A 19,961-nucleotide genomic window follows, 5' to 3' on the forward strand; every position below is an offset into this window, starting at 1 on the left:
GAGAGAGAAAGAGATAGCCCGCAGGCATGGGGCTGTGCAGAAAACATGCCATTTCAATAAAGCCCTGTCTCCCATCTGCAACCAATGGGCTTAGCTCTCACAGTGAGGGCTGCATGAGGCAGCTCGCGGCTGAGGGAGAGAGAGAGAGAAAGGAGTGAGAGAAACAGAGAGAGAAAGAGTGAGAGAGGGAAAGAGAGAGAGACAGACAGAGAGGGGGGGGGGGGGGGGGGTGGTGGGGGGGGTGGAGAGTCCTCACCCCGACGGATCCCATTTCAAACCTCAGAAATCAAGCATGCAGGCCAAAACACTGTCCAGCACTAATCAGAGAGAGAAAGCGAAGGGATGCAGAGAAAGAGAGAGGGAAATAAAGGAAGAAAGAGCAGGGCAGAGAGAGAGAGAGAAAGTGAGAGGAGGGTTAGTGGGTGGAAAGGGGGAGTACCATGAAAAAGGAGAGCTTTGATGCTTCTTTATTAAACCACCAAAGAAGACAAGAGCACTTTTCAAAGCATAAAAAGCATAAAGCATAAAGCATAAAACATAATTACTTTGACCTAGCCCTGCCATCAAGTCAAAGACAAAACAAATGTATAAAGGGGGGAAAAGGAATAGGTGGGAGGAGATGAAAGTAAGAAAAACACACAGAGGGGATTTCAGAGAGATCAGATAGATGCAAGGCAAGCAAGGAAATAAGGAAGATAAAGGGAAAACAAGACAGCAAAAAGGAAAGTTTTTATAAAAATACAATGAAAATTGATTGAATGCTGACTTGGCCTCCAGCATAAAGTGGGATGGAAATCACAAGGAATTTGATCGACTCCCCTAGTATTCAACAGATTCAATGCATATACTGTATGAAATAATACTAATAATTGAGATTGATTCTGAGCCACTTCTATGATTTATTACAATACCAAATATCATAATGCCTAAATCAAAGCACAACTAGCTTTGGTCTTGAAGATGAGCTTAGCGCTTCGGGCCACTGACATTCTATAAGTAACATGAGCATCAGACGCCCAGCTGGTGAGCCGAGCCGAGCCTGGGTCGAAAAACTTAGAGAAGCGCGGGTGAGCTCAAAGTCTCAGTGTGTGCCACAGATATGTCTGGAATGGCACTGTTTGGGAAAACACCAAATGTCATATTAGCATAACACAGAGCGTTTGAAGTGTTTAGTTGTAATATGCCAACCGCTGTAAACAAACCCTCTAATGGGGAGATGGTGGGGGGGCCCTGCTGGCTCACAAGAGGAGCGGAGCTGTGGTGGAAAAAAACGGGCGTATTTGAGCTGACCCAGAAACAGTGTGTGTGTGTATACAGTACGTGTGTGTGTGTGTGTGTGTGTGTGTATATATATATGTGTGTGTGTGTGTGTGGAGGGTCTGGCATCGCTGCGAGTGATGGCAATGCAAGGAGACTCCAGGTGGCTCCAGTGGTGCTAGCAGAGCGTTTCACACCAGAGGTCAAACACACACTGAACATTCCGGGCAGAGGAGAACTCAAGTGGAGCACCCAGTCCAGTGATACATCCGATACATCTCACACCTCCCTGCATTTTTATCAGCTCTCTCTTTCTCTCCTTCTCTCTCCGTTTGTCTCTGTTTCTCTCTTTCTATCCCTCTCTTCATCTCTCTCTCTCTTTTCTTGGACTGACTCGTGGAAAGTCTCTGGTTGAGTTGTGATTCCACTGGTGGCCATGAGGGGGCGTTGTTTTCCCAGATTAGGAGCTGCCACACAGCCACAGGGGTCTGTTCTACAGTACATTCCAGCAGTCGCTCCAGTCAAGGTGAGTTCACCATTGGACCCCACTGGTTATACATCATAATCATAGTGAATAGTATGATAATACTTGGGTGATGAGCCAAGTATTAATCCACTTTGACTCCCACACACACCCACACCCACACACACACGAATGCTCACACACCCACACCCACACACACACACAAATGCTCACACATACCACCCACACACACACACACACACACACACACACACACACACACACACACACACACATACACACACACACACACACATGAATCACCCACACATATACACACACAGAGGGAATGTAAACAGACAAATGCACCAAAAGATCCAGTGCAACGGGATCAGAATCCTCCTGTGCTGACTCTGCTCCCATGCCTTGTGATTTCCATTCCCGTGAAGTATTCCTATGCCCTACACACAGAGAGAGAGAGAGCCACACCACTTCAAAAGCAGAGGAGGCCCATCAATCACCGGTGCGGAGGAGACGCTGCGGACCTTGTCCTAAACCGATCCCGTCCTCTCCCAGCACTGCCACCCCCTCCTCTCTCTCTCTCTCACACTCCATCTCAATCCCACTTCTCCTGTTTACATTGGAATATCGACTGGGAAAACAGGACGTGGAGGAGAAAGAGAGGGAGAAAGAGAGAGGGAGAGAGAGAGAAAGAGAGAGAGAGAGAGAGTGGAAAAAGAGGTGGGGGGGACTGAAACATTCTCCTCCATTTAAATCCCTTTATCCTCCATCTTCTCTTGTCCTTCTCCCCCTCTCACTCGTTCAAGCGGTCTATTAATTACTGCGTGGCCTTGATGGAGATAAGCCTACATGTGACTGACCATGGAAGACTTTCTCCTCCGCAGAACGTCCATTCTAATCTCCATCTAATCACCCCCCCCCCCCCCCCAAAAAAAAAAAACGTTACCACATCACACCATACCACACTCACACACACATACACACACACACACACACACACACACACACACACACACACACACACGCACACGCTCAACACCCCAAATGGTTCCTCCTCTAAGTCTTGCACTGCTGGCTTTTTGAGGTAATCCCCTGAAGTGGCCGAAGGAAATAAGTGCTGAGCCGTGGGCCACTTGGGCCCCTAGGAGGGAGAGAGAGGGAGAGAGAGACAGAGAGAGGGAGAGGGAGAGAAAAAAGAAAGGGACAGAGAGGGAGAGGAGCCACCCGTCCGCTGCTGCTATCTCCCCCTAATCAGATAACTGGCTCCACAGCCACAGAGCTGCACACAGCACAGCACAGCCTTCTGACATTTACAAAACCCACAGGGATGGAGACAGAGAGAGACAGAAATAAAGGGAAAAAAGAGAGAGAGAGACTATGAAAGAGAGAAAACAAGAGAATGAGAGAGAGAGAAAGGAAGGAGGGAAGACAAAAGAGAGAAGGAGGAGGAGGACAGAGAGAACACTCTAAGCTGTCTCAGAGGTGTTGTATTTGTGTTGATACGTTTCCACATACCGAACCAAAGAGGGAGATTTGAGATATGTGTTCACTTGGACTGGGGGAATTGTGAAGCATGATATATTTTCTGAGAGGTGAATGAAAAATGACTTGTGGGAGTGTGGTAGTGTGTGGGAGTGTGTGTGTGTGTGTGTGTGTGTGTGTGTGTGTGTGTGTGTGTGTGTGTGTGTGTGTCCTACAATATCCTTGTGTCTGTATGCGTGTGTGTTGTTTTTGTGACTGTGCATTTCTTTAGTGTGGTACTTTGAGTCTATGTGTGTGAGGATGCTTAAAGGTATCCGTCTAAATGTGTGTATGTATGTGTGTGTGTATACTGTATGTGTGTGTGCATACTGTATGTGTATGTGTGTGTGTGTGTGTGTGTGTGTGTGTGTGTGTGTGTGTGTGTGTGTGTGTGCTTACCTGCGTTGAAAGGTAAAGAGTAGACGAAGGTGCCTGGCACTTGCTCTGCAGCCCTCTTGTACCACAGAGGGAAGTGGTCGGCTGTAAACACTCCCTCTTTATCTTCAGCTGTCAGGAAGTCTCTTATAACACACACACACAACCACACACACACACACACACACACACACACAACCATTATTCAACTTCATTTAACACTCCCCAAAATCTATACATTCACAGAGGTATCTACCAGACACATAAACACCCACCAACCCGCTACTTACGGACTGCTCAGCTGATCAGGCACCACAAACAAGTTTATCCGCGATAGGCCGGTCCGAGTGCCCAGGTAGGCGATCTCCACCCCCTTGTCAGAGTTCCTGCAACCAAGTGGAAAAAAATGTGAATGAGGGTTTGTGTTGCACACGAAACATGAGAGTGGAAGTGAACAACAAAGATGAGGAACAGAGAGGAGGAGATAGAGAGACTGAAAACTGCAGGAAGAGGAACTGAAAGAAAACACTGAAAAAAAATAAATAAAAGACTGAAAGAAAGAAAGAAAGAAAGAAAGAAAGAAAGAAAGAGAGACAAAAGCATGAACAAGACAAATGAAGGAGAGATGAAAGAAAGAATCCGAGTGCATACTCTGATTTGTTGAGAGCCAGGCTTGTCCAGTATGCCTCCAGGGGAGCCGTTACCACAGCATCAAACAGCACCTCCTGAATCAGCTCCTTGTCACCTATGACAACAACAACAACCAGGAACACAACAATAGCATCAGAAAACAAACCAACGCAACCTACATCAATAGAAAGAGTGAGGAGAAATGCATGAGATTAGACTATGTAATGCAGTTACTGAGTGAGTGAGTGAGTGAGTGAGTGAGTGAGTGAGTGAGTGAGGGAGTGAGTGACTGAGTGAGTGACTGAGTGAGTGACTGAGTGAGTGACTGAGTGAGTGAGTTATTGTGTATGTTAGTGCGAGTGCAGCTGAAGTGAATGAAATGATATTGGATATCAAAAGGTATTGAGATAGCTGGATATGAGAATGACAGTGACTTGTTATGCAAGTCAGTGAGTGAGTCCAAGACGAGAAGAGAAAAGAAGTGTGAGAGTCAAAGATTGAGTGAGTGGGTGAGTGAGTGAGTGAGTGAGTGAGTGAGTGAGTGAGTGAGTGAGTGAGTGTGTGAGTGAGTGGGAGAGTGAGTGAGTGAGTGAGTGAGTGAGTGAGTGAGTGAGTGAGTGAGTGAGTGAGTCAATAAGTGAGTGAGTGAGTGAGTCAATAAGTGAGTGAGTGAGTGAGTGAGTGAGTGAGTCAATAAGTGAGTGAGTGAGTGAGTGAGTGAGTGAGTCAATAAGTGAGTGAGTGAGTGAGTGAGTGGGTGAGTGAATAAGTGGTTGAATGAGTAAGTTGTTGACTGAGTGAGTGTAGTCAGTATAACTAAAGACTACCGTATAATCCGGCTGTACTCACACTTGAGGTGTGGCTCTCGGCCACTGAGGTAGAGCTTGATGGCTTCAGTCTGGGACAGGTAACGATGCTCAGGGTGCTCGTCTGTGTTGCAGTAGGTCCTGCAGGTCACAAACACACACGATAAATACACAAACAGAAACACAAGGACATGGACATGCAGGAATAGACAGCTGCACATGTACTGTATATGCAAGCATGGACGGTATACCCATGCACATAAACCCTTCATAATTTTGCACAAAACCTCAAAGAAACGCAAAGCAGTAACACAAACAGATCCATTACCAGTCTGACAAAGCAAACAGAGGAGCAAAACAACATAACCCAAACTCCAAACAAGCTGTTCTTCACACACACACACACACACACACATAAAAGGACCGCCACAAGAGGTCCACACACTCAATGAAAAAAGCATGCTGGGAACTCAGCGTGTGTGTGAGCCTTACCACTCATCTGCCAAGGCCACATCAGGGTGCTCCAGGTCATGTAATCCTAAAAAACACACACAAACACACACACAGACAGTTACCCATGAGCCTTTGGGATAGTGCTTTGCAAACCGCAGGTCGACAGAGTCCCACACCATCTGCGTTCTTACGGAGATGGGCTGTCCCTGGCGACGCCGTGTCGCCACAAGGTCTGTCAGCGCGTGGTATGTTGCGTGATAAATGGCCATAAACACACTCATCGAGGTGTGCGTGCCATTGTGCATTAACGCACACATAGACAGACACAGACATACACATCCTCACACACACACGTACACACACACACACACACACACACACACACACACACACACACAAACACACACACACACAATTTAGTTAATCAAAACTTTGTAAGCCATTCCAGGGCAACATCAAAACAACTGAAAAACTTTAGAAATGTTGGCAAGCAGTCCCAACAAATAAATCAAAATAACTCCATCAAAAAATAACAACACAACAGCTTGCTGAGAGGAAAATCCGAGTCCCTAATTTCCTTCTAATTGCACATCTAATGCTGCACTGCTAGCAGCTCCACAGCAGCAGACCGCAGATGCAGGATATGCCCCATAGCTAACGAGGGGCAGCTCAACAGACATCCTAGTGCATGTGTGTGTGTGGACTGGGTTACTATGCATATGTGTGTGTGTGTGTGTGTGTGTACAAGTTTGTGTACAAGTTTGTGTGAGTGTATATATACATTTGTGTGTGTGTGTGTATGTGTGTGTGTGTGTGTGTGTGTGTGTCTGTGTGTCCATGTGTATTTGAGCGAGTGTGTGTGTGTGTGTGTGTGTCTGTGTGTGTGTGTGTGTGTGTGTGTGTGTGTGTGTGTGTGTGTGCTGAATGTGTGTTTGGGGCGTGAGGTCTGTCCAGCCCAGCAGGCCTATAATAACTGTATTGCATGAGAGCAGATGTGATCATTCCCCCATAATCCCTGTGTGTGCCCCGGACACTCTGCTCTCCTCCGCTCCCCTCTACCCGGCTTTTCATTCATAATTCATCGGCTGTGCGGGATGAAAAATGTCCGTTTCTATCAGTCCTGACATCTCTTAACATGAGGGAAACGCCAAGTCATGCTCCCGTCGTCCCACCCGCCAACCCGTGTTTTGAAATGCGCACGCCGTGTGTGAGGATGAATATTAACACGCATGATCCTGGGGGAACCGCAAGGAAGTGCACGGGTACCTGGCAAAAACATACAGACGCACACACACATACACACACACACACTAACACACATGCTTATATATACAGCCACATATATTCTCTCACACACACACACACAGACACACATAGGCTTAGGCCCCCCCTCTCAAACACAACCAAGGCACTTAACTTCCTCTGTGAAATAAACAAAGCAGAAAAAGAAGAAAAAAAAAAACACTTTTATATGGGGCTAGAGTGAAAGTGAGACTGTCAGAAAGTTGGACATATAGAAAAACAGCAGCATTTAGACAAAAGATTCTAGTGTGTTCCACTCTAAAATCTTTAGATCCCCTCCCCTTTGTGTATGTGTATGTGTATGTGTACTGTATGTGTCTTATGTGTAATGCTGTGTGGGGACTCTTACCTTCCTCTATGGTGACACTCCCTCTGAAGAAATATTTCCCATGTCCCCTGGAGAGGGCCACCCCTAGACTGCAGAGAGAACCAAACAGACATTAACAAAGCCCCTTATTCTCTATTGCGCCCCGTAGACCATGCTATGTGAAGCCATGTTACCACCCGGGAGGTGACTCTGCTGGCCCATCTTTGGAGATCATCTTCTCTGTGAAAAGTGCTGTGTGCTACTCCCAACCTCTACATTCATGGTACAAACACCAATGGAGGAGTACCAATGTCACCGCCAGACTATTGGTCGGCCTGGAGTCAACTTTAATAGTGTCAGCTAAATACCAGCCAACTTTTAACTTCTACTCAAAATGGACTGCTTACTATCTTACTGCTTGACTGTGTGTGTGTGTGTGTGTGTGTGTGTGTGTGTGTGTGTGTGTGTGTGTGTGTGTGTGTGTGTGTGTGTGTGTGTGTGTGTGTCAGACAGAGAAACTGGATGCTAACAAAAACCAAATAAAGTTGTGAGGACTGAAAAATATTCATTTAATTATCCATTTCCTGTGAAACAAAGACATCCATAGACCTTACCTGAAGGGGGTCCCCTTGATGTCCGTGTAGTAGTAGTCATTGTGCAGAACCAGAACACGTCTCTGTAAGTGCACACACACACACACACACACACACACACACACACACACACACACACACACACACACACACACACACACACACACACACACGTTGTAATGGCGGGGAGTGGGAGAGGGCTGTGACATGAGGACTCATTCTTCCTCTCAGCAGGGCTTTGGATGGCTCTCTCCGCTACACAAACATCCTCAGCAACTCTCCAGCACTACTTCTACTCCAACCGACACACTCCACAGCCACTTTTGAAGCACTTAGCGCAATAAAGCCGTCATTAAAGATAATTATGAGTGCTCTCTGTCACTTTATATGGCTACATTTAAAATGACATTTTCCCCTGCTTTTTATGCCATTTTGCTTCGCTCTGCTTACCCCTTTATCGATAGTTTTCTTGACCTCCATCGAGAAAGTTCCAGTCTTCCTGTTCACCATGGCATTTCGCAACTGAAAATTACAAAATGTGTGTCACATTTCACTTACAGCATATCCATCAGTTTTAAATGGTTTAAAACCAGCATGTACATCTTGGATACAGATAGATTGTGGGGAAATATCAGGTCACTGGATTGTATGACAGCTATGGTTAAAATATACAATAAACTGGGTGATCAGACATCCTTAAATGATCAGAGATCCTTATTTCTACTCCCCACTGAAGCTTCTGGGAGATCTGAAAAACCTGCACTTCTACTGTTGAGAGCTGTGAAGGGCTGAACTCACCATGTCTTCCTTGTCCTCCCACTCCACCTCCGACAGATCCACACTGCTGTAGTTGGGCTTCTTCCTCTTCTTGCCCTCTTCATACTGGCAATGGAGAACGACAAACACACTCGTCACAATCCTCTCACTCTGCACTCTGTTCATTCTCATGCTAATCTCAGGTAGGGATATCAGTGAGGAAGAGCAGTCTATCTGGCAGACTTGTCATCATGGATCTCTCAAAGCTTTTCAGCACGAGCTGATGTTGGATATTGGCTGATATTGGGGCAGTAATTAAAAAAGATCGTACTGTGTTAATCGTGAAATGTTGTTTGCGTCACTGTACACACTGCTTCACCTTCGTGTTTACTCTTCAGAGGGGGGGGGAAGGCCCACTGAGGGGACAGCTGTTAAAAATCACACCATGCAGGATATGCCGTCCATCCTGCTAAAGGAGTCAAAGGCTCCCCTGCACAGTCACACACTGCCCTCTAGTGTCCATTGTGGGAAACATCAGGAATATAGAGACTGGTGCTTATGGGTGAACTATGCTAACCTGACACACACATAAACATAAACACAGACACAGAAACACAAAACCAAACACACACACAAACATGCACAAAGGGTCGCATTCCTGCTACTGATCATAAGAAGGCTTAAGGGTGCCACACACTTAGGGTGCCATTAGAAAACAGCGGAAATGAAAATAATCAATTGTCGGTAGCAGAGTGTGCCGCACTACTGTCAGGCTGGAGGCCCTAGGGCTGTGCAGACCCCTGCTGCTGCAGTTTTAGCGGACTGTGGCGCCCATTAGAGATATTTGGGAATAGCTGGGATAGCAACAGAGCTACAGTACCTACAGGCTGGAGCCGGGACTAGCAGCACACAACTCTCCCTCTGTGTCATAAGAAAGCTCAGGGGCTGTGCAAAGCCCTTTCAGCAGACTGTGGTGGTGGCAGGAGCATTGTTTTATGCTGTTGTACACCAGGTTGACAACATTACTCCAATTGAAGCAACCCACTCAGATAAACTCATCTGAAAGCCTGGCTTCTCTGGGGCCATTCACACAGAAAGGACCACTCAGCACAATAGTTAACACTACTATACAGAAACATGTCTCAACACTTCATGACACTGGCAACCAAGCTCTGGGGTCTGGAGTGTATTTTCCATCAGCTGCTCTCAAACTAAGGATGAACCAGATGAACGAGCAGGGTGGTACATGTTATGCTTTACATAGTAGCTATGCAGTTTTATACACATTTGTTTTCATGTATAATATGCACATACTGTATACATGTACATGTATGCGTGTATGAATGTATATATGTGTGTGTGTGTGTGTGTGTGTGTGTGTGTGTGTGTGTGTGTGTATGTGTGTGTGTGTGTGTGTGTTTGTCTTTTCTGTCTGTCTGTCATATTTACTGCGTCCACCTGTTCCATCTCTATCTTTGATTCATTGTTAAGATACTCTTGCAAATCATCTCTCCTATCTAATATCCTGGACTGAGTAATGGGAGAGGGGAATCTCTCTTTCTCTCTTTCTCTCTACACAACAAACAAACGTCTCTGACACCAAACTCTGAGGCCAACCCTCATATCCACTCCCGCCTGCCTCAATCACCCGCTCTCTTTCACCTCCATGTTTTCCTATCCCTCTATCTCTCAGCACCTCCTCCCCAGGCCAGAATCGATCAATCCCTCCGTTTCTTCATCTTACAATTTGTCGGCCGCATCTCCCATCTTTTCTAATGCTTCCATCATTTCCCCCGTTTCAGTCATCTCTGTTCACAGCATGTCTTCTCTTCATCCTGCTACCATGGGGGGGCTGCTCTCCTGTCAGTCAGGTGAGATAGCTGTGTGAGGCCATGTCTCTCGCCCGCCCTCTCTCACTGACCCAGGTTGACTGTCTGTTGCTTCCCATCCAGGCCTCCCATCAGGACGGCTTGTTATCTCAGTGATTCTCCTTGTTATCTCAGCGATCTCCCATTTCTCTTTCAGCTGCTGTTCTCTCTCTCTCTCTCTCTCTCTATGTTGTTTTTCCTCTCTGTCTGCCTGTCTCTCTTTCTCTCTGTCCAATCGTCCTTCTCCTCTTCTAGTTTTGGAATAGATATGGACCTTGGAGGAGCTCCATCCTGAACCTCATGGTTCTCTCTTTGTCACCTTGGCCCTCTGCTGTTGTTGTCCGAATGTGGTTTCCCGTCTCGTTCACCTGTGTCCACCTCATCCTTTCCCACCCTAGCAGGCGGAGGAAATTGCCAGGGCCCATAATGATAGGGCAAGCCTGGGCAAGCTGAAACATAGAAGGATGCACTCCCTGACCTGTTCCATCTCTCTCACTCTCTCTCTCTCTCTCTCTCTCTGTCTGTCTCTCTCCCTCAAAATACAATAATACTCCGGATTACTGCCTGAAATGAAGTGTCACCATTGTTTTAATTTGTCTGTGCAATCAAATCTAGATCTAAGTCATGGTTGCCTGGTAAATCTCCTTTTCTTACTTAACTAAATAGAGAGAATCTCTGCATTTCCTTTTTTAGAAAAAAAAAATAGCTGGGATTGCAACAGAGCAAAAGCAAAACACTCATTGCCAAGTTTCACTTATTGCCAGGATGTATTTTTTCAAAAAGTAAATGTAGCATGGAATAGGCTGCTTTGGAGCAATCCATTACACTGCACTTCTTAAACCAAACACCTATCTGTCACATACAATCTACCCACACTCAAACTAAACTCTTCAGATTAACACGCAGGAACACCTGTGATAAAATGCTTTCGAAAAGGAGAAAGAATTCGATCCTAACCACGTCAGTTGGCCAACAGGCTCTTGCTGGCAGGGTGGGCTAGCGAGAGGGAGCATCTGCGTGGTGAGGTATGCAAGGGGGGGCCAAAGGGGTCTGCAGGGCTCGACAGAACTATGATTTAACCCCAACACACTTCCAAATACCCATTCATCTAAGCGCATGAAGCGCGGCCTGGAACCCTTTCATTATCACTTAAACACATCTCATTTGGGCTCCTAATTAGATGGCGATTAAAAGCTGGCACTGGGAGGCCGAGGCTGGCTGGCAGACAGGCTTGTCTCTCTCGCTCCAGGTTTCTCCGGACTGGGGAGAGACAAAAATACAAATCCCAGGAAGACAATGGCTCTAATCACTGCCATTCAGGAGAGGGAGAGTGTGTGAGTGTGTGTGTGTGAGTGTGTGTGTGTGTGTGTGTGTGTGTGTGTGTGTGTGTGTGTGTGTGTGTGTGTGGTGGGGGGGGGAGTCCATCATCAGTCCTAGGGAAAGGGCTGATCACTTCACTGCTTAAATACCAGAACACATGAGGATGCGCACATACACACACACTCACAAATGACATGCACATACTCACACACTCACAAAGAGCATACAGTTCTGACTAATATCCCCAAACAAGGAAATGTTCACAGTTCACAAATGAAACAGTTGCACTCCTGATACACACATTCTAATATACACATAAAGAGACGTTTAGCTAAAGGGTGAAATATTTACCAATGGTCTCAGGTCTGGGTGGGTAAGGATGTAGCCGTTGTTGGTTATGGCAAAGGCATATCCATGGATGCCCAGCTAGAAGTAAACACAAACATACACACAATCATGAAAACGCAGAAAAACAACACATTTCACACTAGCTCTAGTCAGCACATCACATCAAACACGTCTTTTTATTATCAATCTAATATCAGAGGCCCAATCAAGCTCATTGCAATTTTCAGCTGGGAGGAAGTGCATTGAGGAATAGAGGGGGATTTCCACGTCGACCCCTTGATGGCAATCGTTCAAAGCGCCGAGCGGGGTGCAACATTCATTTCCTGACACGCGCCGTCATCAGGGAGGGCTTCGTTGAATAACACATTTCAAATGTCAAACAAAGACTCTGGCACAAAGCCTTCTCATCTCTTCTTAATGATATTTCAGAAATTAACTTCCAACCCCCCCCCCCCCCCCCCCCAACTCACACACACAACAGACCCACAGACACACACAAACCCTCTGGGTGTGGGTCGCAGTCAGCAGAGCATCAACGCTACAATTTTGCTGCCACTCTTGGCGCGCTCCATTAAGAAGGAGCGTAAAAGCAATCAGACAAAAGGGAAAACAAAACGCTCTCGGAACCCCACTGCTGACAGACGAGATGCCGCCGAGGCGCAGGATCAAGACTTGTACATATAAATCAATATTGAGCAACCAGAGCAATACATATGCAGATGGGTAGAATTCCAGTGTAATCAGTCAGTGATGACAGTTCTGTGTTTATAATATGTGTGTTTGACATACAGTACAGGGTCGACATGAAGACAATTTAAATATAAAGCCAAGCCTAGTCCGAAGTAAACTTTGGGATTGATGATTTAAAGGTAGGGTAAGCAATGCTAAGCGATTTCTAACATGCAATACTTTGGGCATCACCCAGCATTGCTTACCTTATCTATTTACTAAAGCTATTTACTAAATCAACGCAGGCCGCTGCTGTAACAGGGAAGCTGTAACAAGGAAGCTACAGTACACCAGGCGCGTAACTGAAGCTTTCCGTTTGTGTTGCGTCTGCTGCAACAATTAGCTTCCACTTTAATTAAAGGTATACACCTGACGTGACTGCGGCGCGTACGTTCGAAAAGAAAAAAAAAAACCACGGTGCCAATGGAGTGCTTCAGTTACATGCCCGGTGTAGCTTCCCTGTAATGCTGTGGTAGAGCTCCAGTCAGTTGAGCCGTTTATTTAGCTGAACAGGGAGCTGTCATGTGACAGACGTGATGTCTCTGTGTTTGTACTCTGGTGTTGTGGTCTGATGCGGTGCCTGTTCATGTGGGGGTCAGTTAGCCCGGGCAGCAAATTAGATTTGCTGCCCCTAGGGTGCGTCTGGATTTCTAGGCTAGGGGTCAGTACCTTCCATTTGGGGATGGCCTTCAGCAGCTCCGAGACAGGGACATCGGTGCCCACCACTCCCAGCAGGATGCCTCTGTTCCTCTGTCAATCAGACCAGACATGGGTCACATTTCAGCACAATGGCAGCAGCGATCATGCAGAAAACCTACATCCAGCACAAAGAGCCATGTGGAGGGTTATGAAGAACAATCCGCCTGTGGCTGAGGGAAGAGCTCTCGGGTCATAAACAACAGTGAATCCCCTTTCATCTGCTATGATTGCAGTGACTGGGCTGGTGGCGACTCACCGTCTCATTCTTGGTGCTGAACACCGGCATGGCTACCGTGGTCATCATCACAGGGCCCCCGCTGTCCTCCATCTGAAGAAAAAAAGAACAGAGGGAGGGAGGGAGGGATAGACAGATCAGGGGTGAAGAGATGAAGACAGATGGTACGAGCCAACGCAGAAACAGGTCCTAACAGACCTCTGTGGTCCCTAAATGAAATATAAGCAGGAAGCCTGTGATCCACAGTGCTTCATCAACATTACCTCAACCATGACTCCCCTGAGCTCTCTCTGATTCCACAGCACTCCCTCTGAAGAGCTAGGGGATACTTCACAAGTGGCATGCTGTAGGGGTCCAAACATGTCTTCATATGATGCTCAGTGATTTTGTTTTCATTTCACATCCACTGAATGATTTCTGAGTTTCTTTGACCAGCATGTAGGGATACATTCTGAACCTCAGTACCAAGGCCACTAGAGTGGTTGTTATGGTAAAAAGCTAACAAGTTTTTTTTTAGTTTTTTTTTTAAGATGAGTTGAAGTGGGTTGTCTTATAAACTCCTTGTAAACCAGATTCATTGCTGCAGGAGGCTTTAATGCCAAACAACAGGAACACCGCTATGATACATAGATAATCAAACCCTCTGTAACTGGTTAATAAAGACCGTTCACTGCTTTTATAGACAAATGCTATGTATTATGTCTACAGTATAGAGAGATGCACTCTATTTCACTGTACGTTACTGTTAAGGTGATGATACATGGGGCAACTTTTTGGGCAATGTTGCTGGACAACCACATGACGGGTTACTGATTGGATGTTCATGAAAGCCTTGAAAACAGAAAAAGTAATTGTGGCTCAATATTGAAGGGAATGTGTCAGTCAGAACAACACCACTTAGGAACATTGCCCAGCAACGTTGCTGAAAAAGTTGCTTAGTGTATGATCAGCTTCACAGTGTATTAGAAACAGACATACAAGTACAGGAGCTCATATACTGTATGTACTCCCCAGTATGCATACACGTCGCAAATGTGTCACATTGTGCCCCCACCCATCCACCACCAATGCCCTCACCTGACGGTGTTCCTGCCAGAGAGCGCCTCTAAGGTCAATGCACTTACTCTTGTCCTTGTGAGACTGTACACAGCTGACCTCTACGCTGGTTTGTTTGCCTGCGGAGAACACTCTGAGTTGTGGATCTATCCGCAGACAGATATAACGGTGGTAACACAGCATAGTCCCAGTGGGGGGCGACTGATCGATACGGACTCAGGACAGTCAGACGAGACACCCTCTCCTCCATAAATAAGATGCTATAAATGTCCTTATTCTCTTCACTATCACGTTCCACTGGTCTATATGGAGTGCATGGATTTTTACGCCACTGTTACCCAAGGTATATGACTTTGCACACTGTCATTTATACAGACCTGATGTGGTGCAATTACCAGTAATGTTGACCTGGAATGGCCTTCGTGGCCAAGATGGGGCTTCAAGGATGACAAATAAATGAATTAAACTCTGTCTCTCCGAGTCTGTGACACAGTTGCTTACAATGACTGTGTTTACATGGACTTTAGTATTTAGTAGGGTTCTGAAATCAGGATATGATGTTTACACAAATACAAAACCGGGATGCTAAAGTGCATGTAAATATAGTCAATGTTCTATTTTGTGTACTGATGGGTGAGAGGGAATATGTGTTACATGAAGAGAAAAGCTAGCAATGACAATGTGTGTGTGTGTGTGTGTGTGTGTGTGTGTGTGTGTGTGTGTGTGTGTGTGTGTGTGTGTGTTACGCTTGGTTTATCACAGTCGGGGGGCTCAGGTGAGGGGGAGCACAGACACACAGCTGTTGGGGAGACGGAGTAATTAGCAGCTGATGACAAACGCGGCTGGGGTAAAGAGATTCATTATCTCCCTCTGATCGAAACGAGAGAGGGCCTGGACACTCTCTCTCTCTCTCTCTCTCGCTCTCTCTCTCTCACACACGCACACACACACACACACACACACATACACACAGGCCCATACTCAATCTGATTCTGAATCTGATCTCAACAATTACCATACACCTGTAGACAGATGGCCCTTTTTAACAACTACCATGTGCATGTTTTTGTAGGTGTGCCTGACAGATAAAAATGTTTTCTGAATGTTTTCTGAATCATCAAAGAGGAACTATAATTTATGCATTACTCAAAAGAACTGTTCCATTTTCACACCGCAATAGATATTACTTTCAATCCATCTGTTTTTCTCCATCTGCTTGTTTAAACTAAAATGTTGAAATAGGCCAATTGGGAACGATATAAATTCATTCCACTAAATTGACCGAGTTGGATTGACTGAGAAAGCCTCTAATTAGAGCCTAACTATCAATAGCAGATGCAGGTATCGTGAGAGGAATACAGCGATGACTGAAAGTGCAGTGTGTACGTGGATGTGAAAGTGTTTTTGTGTGTATTTGGTGGCACAGACGCTTGTGAGATGAACTTGTACAGAAACAAACACAAAACCATATACACAAACACACACATTCACACACACACACAACACACGGCACACATATAAATGCAGACACATTCTGTGTGCTATACCAGTATGCATCACTTACAGGGACAAAGAGGGGGAAAAAGAATGATATCAAGTTGGAGACTCATGATGTGACCCACGGAGCATCCAAAGGGTCGTTACAGAGCCAGGAAACCCAGAGGGGCATGAAAAGGGCCGAGGCCGCCATTTCATTTTCGTTTCCTTCCCGATGTGGAGATGAGAGTGGGCTCCTGTCAGCCGCGTCCGCTCCTCCTCCTCCTCCTCCTCCTCCTCCTCCTCTCTCTTTCCCTCAGGTCTCCAGGGGACACTGCCAGTCCCCGCGCTCTCGCTGGCCACTCACCTGCCACCTGCCACCCGCCACGCCGAGCCTATCTGGGTCGCCGAGATAAATGGAGCTCCTGTGCCCGTGGCGACCTCTGTTCCCGTGACGAGTCAGCTTAAAGATGAAAAGCCAGTGTCCTCTGAGAGGCGCGGACAGAATGTTCGATGTAAGCACAGTGAACAACGCTCAAGCACACGCGCAAGCATACATTATAGGAGATTTTCATACCTGAGTTTCATACATGAGTGGTCGACCTCTGCGGTCACTTCTCTGTGGTCTACCTCAGCATTCAGCCCTTTTAATCCACTTACCCTCAGCCCCCTTTCTTCCATTCCCAACTGCGCGCACACACACACACACACACACACACACACACACACACACACACACAAACACACACACACACACACACACACACACACACACACACACACACACACACACACAAACACACACACAAACACACACACACACACACACACACACACACACACACACACTCCAATGTCAGTTCATCCCTTGCTGTGGAAAACAAAGCCCAATGAGGCGCAGGATGATGGATGAACCTCCTGGGCAGCGGACGACTTTCAGAAGAGACGGGTGGAGGCGGGCAAGCGAGCGCAGGGAGACGACGCAACCTCTGGAACACTCCGATCGACAAGATCACCACCACCATCACCAGCACCACTCTGAGCATCACATCCAGCACAGCAGCTCCACCACCACCACTACCCGCCCCCAGGAGAGAGAAGGAGGAGGCAGATACGGATCAGCCTTGAAATCTCCAACCCCACCCGCCACATGGAGCTCAGAGATCAGGCCTGAACGTTAAGGAGGAAAGGCGGACAAACCCATTTGAGAGCAGACAGAGAGAGAGAGAGAGATAGAGAGAGACAGAGAGAGAGAGAGACAGAGAGAGAGAGAGAGAGAGAGAGACTAGGACCAGAGTCTCTGAGTCATAGTGGCGAAGAGAGATAAATATCAGGATGGGAGTCCAGCAGCAAGTCCAATAGGCATCTACTCTGAGTCACGACGGGAAGGGGGAGACGGCGCCGATCTGATCCGATCTAGGTCGTAAACAGGAAGAAGCGCCGATGCGTGGCATATCAAAATACTGCGAATCGTATTCTTGGCGGATCAAGGTGAACGGTAGTAAGAGCAATATGGGAGAAAGTAATAGGATGGTTATGCATTTCATATGGTATGAAATTAGCTCCTATAGTTGCTCTAGTTTCATAAAACCACCATCCCATCAAGTGTGTGATGTAAAACTCTGTGCCCTCTGTGTCTGTCTGTGTATGGGGTGTGTGTGTGTGTGTGTATGTGGGAGGTAGTGTGTAGTGTGCTTTAGGTGAAAAATTTGACCCTTTGAACAGGCCCAGGCAGGTTTATAGTCAGCTTTAGTGTATGCACTATCAAACACAATGCTCCATAAGGCACCGCACATGCCCAATAGCTGCATTACTTACATGTCAGTGCTCTTTTCAGACGCACACTCACAAACACACACTCACAAACACACACTCACAAACACACACACACACAGACACACACACACAGACACACACACACAGACACACACACACAAAAACACAATTATATTTCACTGAGTAGTAGTGGTAGTGGTAGTAGTCCTGCGGAAGGGCAGAGATTGGGTCAGTGCATTGACCTGTTTCTGCCTGTGAGCACTTTCAGTGTAAGCACAGACCATTGAAAGTACACGTGTACACACAACACACATATATACACAAACGTATCGAGTAGGGGCACATATACAGTGCTCATACTTGACCACCGATACAGAATGGAGTATATGCACCGCAGCAGAAATGTGAATGATTAATGAGTGATATTGAGTGTATGTTTGTGTATGCAAATGAGAGTGTATGTGGTACATGTGTTTGTGCATGCATGCATTCATGAGTGTGTGTGTGTGTGTGTGTGTGTGTGTGTGTGTGTGTGACTGAATGAGTGACTGTGAAATGCACACACAAGCATGATTCTGGAATGAAGAACATGCTGATGTGCAGAAGACCGTCAGATAGCATTCACACATGGACAAACTGTACAAAGCAAATAAGCTGCAAAGCTGCATCGTGCCCAGTAAACAAGCCAGAGCTTCAATCTGCCCTATGGACCACTGAGCGGAAGACTGAGAACATCCATGGCCACAGATCACACACACACACACACACACACACACACACATTACTAAGGTCACGCATGACTGTGCACTGGCCAAACAGCGAAAGCATGAGCTTAGGAATGAGAACATGCTGACACACACACACATACTGTACACACAAACACACACAACTACACACGCACACGCACGCACACACACACACACACACACACACACACACACACACACACACACACACACACACACACACACACACACACACACACACACACAGGTGATGCTTAGCATGTAGTGCCTCTGGCGACATAAAGTTGTTACCACATGGAGCATGGACAACACACACACAAGCACAATGTCCGTTGATGACTGTGAGCTCAAACCCTGCACAAGTGATGGGGAGGTTGATCACTGATGTTTTACCTGCTGAGCCTGAGGAAGCTAAGGCAAAGGAGAGATTCCAAAACAAACATACAAATACAGAGAGGAAAACAAAAACACACACAAACACAAACAAACAAACAAACAACAGCGGTCAGTGAACAGGATCAGTTCAACTGAGGGAAGAGCAACAGGATCAGTTCAACTGAGGGAAGAGCAACAGTTCAGAAAATGAACTTCTGTTGCTTTTTCCAATTCACTAGCAGAAAACAAAAATATCAGCGAGGAATGATTTAAAAGATTAGATTGTTTGTGAAAATTGCAATGGTTCCTGCAGAGTCTCCCTGCCCCCAATGCAAAACAGTTATAGACTACAAGCCCCACACAGTAGCAATTTCAAATGTCTGTAAAAACTCCTCGTAGGAATTCATTACCTGTCATATTATTAAGAACATTCAGCCAACATACAGTCAGATATCATTAACTTTTACACATGATTTTATGAGTACCGCTTTGTAAAGACAGCATTATAAAGAATAATTACTACGGCTCAAATAAACAATTCATAGCAGCAGCCTTTTAAAGTTTCTGACCATTTTATGCCACTCAGTGACATGTGACCACAGCTAAGTTGAGTACCTGGACACACACACTCTCCTTGACTGGTGCAGTGTATTATACAAAATAAAATGATTACGTATGTTCCCTTTGGGTAAACAAGGTGATTAGGGTATACTTGCTTATGGCATCAACAGCACAGACTACCAGACATTATTATGGATTATATTTCAACAGAAAAATACAATGAAGGAAAAAAAAAACACCAAGTCTATATTTGTAATCCTTTCAAAGTCTTGTGACATACTGTCAATG

At 46.1% G+C, this 19,961-nt stretch overlaps 1 protein-coding gene across 1 annotated transcript in view; it reads right to left on the reverse strand.

Moving 5' to 3' along the window:
• cacna2d3a (calcium channel, voltage-dependent, alpha 2/delta subunit 3a) overlaps positions 1 to 19,961 on the reverse strand; it is a 176,053-nt gene that overhangs the window by 51,184 nt on the left and 104,908 nt on the right. Inside the window, 13 exon segments of the mRNA XM_042098691.1 lie at positions 3,662 to 3,783; positions 3,928 to 4,023; positions 4,289 to 4,382; positions 5,117 to 5,214; positions 5,566 to 5,611; positions 7,178 to 7,245; positions 7,750 to 7,811; positions 8,179 to 8,250; positions 8,527 to 8,610; positions 12,024 to 12,098; positions 13,419 to 13,499; positions 13,705 to 13,776; positions 19,131 to 19,148. Coding sequence (XP_041954625.1) covers positions 3,662 to 3,783; positions 3,928 to 4,023; positions 4,289 to 4,382; positions 5,117 to 5,214; positions 5,566 to 5,611; positions 7,178 to 7,245; positions 7,750 to 7,811; positions 8,179 to 8,250; positions 8,527 to 8,610; positions 12,024 to 12,098; positions 13,419 to 13,499; positions 13,705 to 13,776; positions 19,131 to 19,148 — 988 coding nt within the window.

Source organism: Alosa sapidissima, chromosome 7 (genome assembly GCF_018492685.1).
Source record: "Alosa sapidissima isolate fAloSap1 chromosome 7, fAloSap1.pri, whole genome shotgun sequence".
Lineage (NCBI taxonomy): Eukaryota > Metazoa > Chordata > Actinopteri > Clupeiformes > Clupeidae > Alosa > Alosa sapidissima.